The 4,363-nt window shown below is 33.2% G+C and overlaps 1 protein-coding gene across 1 annotated transcript; it reads left to right on the forward strand.

Moving 5' to 3' along the window:
* Nucleotides 1-1,549: 1,549 nt before the first annotated feature.
* Nucleotides 1,550-2,697, forward strand: LOC112000275 (acidic endochitinase). Its single transcript, XM_024032377.2, has one exon. It carries the CDS (start codon nt 1,665-1,667, stop codon nt 2,553-2,555), a length of 891 nt encoding a protein of 296 aa, XP_023888145.1. The 5' UTR covers nt 1,550-1,664; the 3' UTR covers nt 2,556-2,697.
* Nucleotides 2,698-4,363: the final 1,666 nt, after the last annotated feature.

Genomic DNA, 4,363 nt, shown 5'->3' on the forward strand with positions numbered 1-4,363 from the left:
CGTACCTACTATTTTAGTTTTTTTTTTTTTTTAAAAAAGTAAAGATTTAATAGTAATAACTAACAAGATAAGACTTTAGAGAGAGATAGAGAGACACAAAAATTTTGTGAATTCTTAAATAAAAGGCACTATTTCACTATATATTACCAAAATAAAAGACCTAAGATTAACAAAACATTTGAAAGAGAGAGAAAGTGGAATCTGAGAGGTCACCACTTTTGTTATACTGGCCTCCCACCACCATTAAGACACCGAAACCCCAACGGGTAATCTTTTTTTCTTTTTAAATTAGGGGCTTATATATGATTTAGGTTTAGGTAATTTGGTTAGTTAGTTTTTTTTTTTTTTTTTTTGGGTATATAAGTAGAGAGAACATTTGGTGCGCAATGTAAAGTCATATTCTTCCATAGTTTAATTTTAAATCATCTATAAAACACATGCATACACATTTGCCCACACCATGTCTTAATATCGCACTATCAATGAGTGGAAGATAGTTAGAGAGTTAGGTATACTTTTATTTCATAGTATGAAATATGTGAACACAACACAAATTAATTGATTTTCATGGTCCCGTTACTCTTTTGCATTCATTTTTGGTTTCATGATTTAAAAAATAATAATCTTACCTTAAGTGGGCTACAAATATGCAGTGAAGCTACTAAGACAATTTTTAATATCTCAAAATGTATATATTTCTTTACTCTAATTTAGTTTACTTTTTCATTATAATTTATGTACAACATTATTCAAAACTGTTTTACATAAAATATCACAAAATTATCCATGCATCGCATGAGCAACTTAATAGTTCTTAACAATCTTTACGACTATGGTCACACTATATCCCTGTGATTGGGCATCAAATTCAGATGAAACTAGTTCCGTGCTAATGTATATCCCCTATTAGTTGGGTCCAGAAATACGATAGGCTCATGATACCCCAAATAGAAATAGTTTCAGTACCAATGAATAACTCCAATTGGCTAGGTATCAAAGTATTAGTGAATAATCCCCATTAGTTGGGTATCAAAGTCAAAATATAGTTAAATTGTCTAAAATCATATATATCAAATCATAATTCAAACAAAAATATATTTCATTCAAATACATATAGAAAAATCATATATGTGGTAACCAAATATGTTTGTGTCAATACTAGTCATAGTTGGAAAGTGTGGTGTAAGTTCCTTACATCGACTATCGCACCTTCCGACCAATGGAAGGCCAGTTTCGGCATTGGGCCACACAATCCTAGGTCAATTCTAGACTTCTAGTCATAGTTGGAAAGTGTGGTGTAAGTTCCTTACATCGACCAATAATATGTTCGGTCTCGTTGCTAAAGGGTCAAGGTCATCGTGGTTTCTAGGGAATCTTGTATAGCCCCAGTGGCTTCTTCAATAATGTGCCTTCTTGACTCACTTTCGTTTTCACACATAAAAATTGAAATAATGTGCCTTCTTGACTCACTTTCGTTTTCACACATAAAAATTGAATCAAACCCTTTGACGGGATACAATTTGGTCTAATAAATTGTCTAATTCGTTTTCGGGTATTACAACTTGTCCTACAAAAGATTGAAAATCTGATACACGGAACACCACAAACGCAGAAAAAATCTAGTTCAACTGTGACTCTCTGAACACACACAAATCTACTATACTATGGCATCAAATCCGTCAAGCTCAATACCTTTCCTCTTATCAGTAATTCTGATTCAAGTGGTTGGTACTAATGCTGCAGGTGGAATCGCTATCTACTGGGGTCAGAATGGAAATGAGGGTACCTTGGCACAAACTTGTGCCACAGGTAATTATGCCTTTGTCAACATAGCTTTCCTTCCAACCTTTGGCAACGGTCAAAATCCCCAAATCAACCTTGCTGGCCATTGTGATCCAACAACTAATGGGTGCACCAGGTTTAGCTCTGAGATACAATCATGTCAGTCAAGTGGAATTAAGGTGATGTTATCCATTGGAGGAGGTGCAGGGAGCTATTCTCTTTCTTCAACTGACGATGCTAGACAAGTAGCCACCTATCTTTGGAATAACTTCTTAGGAGGACAATCCTCATCTCGCCCTCTTGGAGCAGCTGTTTTGGATGGAATTGACTTTGATATTGAAGGAGGAACAACCCAACATTGGGATGAGCTTGCAACGTTTCTCTCTCAATACAGCAAACAAGGAAAGAAAGTGTACTTAACCGCAGCTCCTCAGTGCCCATTTCCTGATGCTTATATGGGAGCTGCCCTTAATACAGGCCTATTTGATTATGTATGGGTACAGTTCTATAATAACCCTCCATGCCAGTACAGCTCAGGTAATCTAGTAAATTATTGGAACCAATGGACTACCTCTATTCCTGCCACCAATTTTTTCTTAGGACTTCCTGCTTCACCTAATGCTGCTGGGAGTGGCTTCATTCCAGCTGCTGATTTAACTTCTAAAGTCCTTCCGGCAATTAAAGGTAGTGCCAAGTATGGAGGTGTGATGCTGTGGTCGAAATACTATGATGACCAAACAGGATACAGTTCTTCCATCAAGAGCAGCGTTTAGGAGATAAGAGTCTATATGACTCTCTAATTGATGCATGTAATAATTTCAAAGTAGACGAGTTCCTACATCTTCGATAACTATTATCTGTGCTTATATACACGTATGTATGTGACACGAATAAAATATGCATCAATTTAAAACATGTCCCTTTTTTTTCCCATGAATGAATGTAATCTGTGCCCCTTTTTTTTTTTTTTTTTTTTTTTACGATCATATTATATATTATCAAATATTGTCATGCCCCGAGTTCAAACGATATGAATTGGGCATGTGACAATAGCCACAAACCTATAGATACTGTATCGGTATCATCTGTACTGTGCGGGGAAATATACCATACCGGCCATTAAACCGTACTCCTCCAAAACGTACCAAAAAAACATTAGGTTATATGGACCTATTTCAGCTGTACTGGCCGGTACTAACATTTTGGCTGGTCCAATAAAAAAAAATTTTAAAAAATTATTAAAAAAATGTTTATTTAATCTAATATATTGGTTAATGTACTTAAGCTAATATTTAGGCTTATAAAATATGTGGACTTTAAATTTTATGTTGATAAGTATAAAAATTAATAAATTCATATTTACATAAATAATACAAATAAATAAATAAATATATATATATATATATTTATGTATATAAATATATATAAATAGTGGTAATTCCAAAGTAATACACCAATATCAATCGATACCGAAATTTTGTTCTCCTAGCCAAATTGAAACATCATCTAGTATGAAATTGACTCCTTTGTGATTGATACCAATTAGCTGCTTATTTTTGATATAGAAACTAGTATTTACAACTACTCCAAAAGTTACTAAATTACAAGAATTTCTATGATAAAAATAGATTTGAACAATTAATGATGGCTTGTGTTGTCTTTTAGTTGTTCCTTAAATTGTTGGAAAACATGGGTTTTTCATCTCATACAAAACAAGTAGTGAAAAAGTTTTTTTTTTTATCTACTCTATTCATGTAAGATAACATGAAACTTTTGAATTTTAGAAACAAAAAATAGAAAATATAACTTGATTTAGTAATTCTTAAAAAATAAAAAATAGAAGATCAATCTTAGGAAACTTTCAATCTTCATGATAAGAACTTGCTAGAATATGAATATGAATTGTGGAAAAGTAAGAATGGTGAATTGCAATAGTAGTTGTTGTAGGCCACTTCAAGGGAACCTAAACCTCCAAAGAGAGAGAGAGAGAGATGCATTAAGCAATTGATTTATTCTTCAATGATATCTAATATTGAATTACAATTATGTATTTATAGAATACTAACTCTAATTTTCTTGGTCCATGTGACTCAAGATAATTGTCTAGTTAATTAAACATATGCTTTTTAAATTAAGACATGTGTTAAATGAGCTACATGTACTAAAATCCTAACTAACACATCCTAATCTCAATTAACTAACCAACTAAAGAGATTACAACAACTATGAGGAGATTACGAGACATACTTTGGGGTTTCTATCATTTCCCTCCTCTTTAAAACACCTTGTCCACATGGTATTGTTGTGGTTGGCATCTTCATCAAAGGAGATCTTCCAATGGACCAATACCTTAGTGATATTTTAATCACCATATTTATGCACTTCTCTTTGACAAGCAGTCTCATGTACATAAAGGTTTCTTTTTCGTAGATCTTCAAACTCTCAAATTATTGAGCCTTTAATGGTTCTTCAATCTTCAAGGTCTCATTGGTTCTTTGGACATTGGAATGTTCTTAGATCCTCAAAACCTCATTTGATTCTAGAACCATTAGAATTGTTGGTGCTTGCATCTTTGATTCAT

This window comes from Quercus suber, unplaced genomic scaffold (assembly GCF_002906115.3).
Source record: "Quercus suber isolate HL8 unplaced genomic scaffold, Cork oak 2.0 scaffold_47, whole genome shotgun sequence".
NCBI classification, from domain to species: domain Eukaryota; kingdom Viridiplantae; phylum Streptophyta; class Magnoliopsida; order Fagales; family Fagaceae; genus Quercus; species Quercus suber.

Bases quoted from the DNA above. Each gene is read 5' to 3' on its own strand.
- LOC112000275 (XM_024032377.2), top strand. From the start codon at position 1,665: ATGGCATCAAATCCGTCAAGCTCAATACCTTTCCTCTTATCAGTAATT.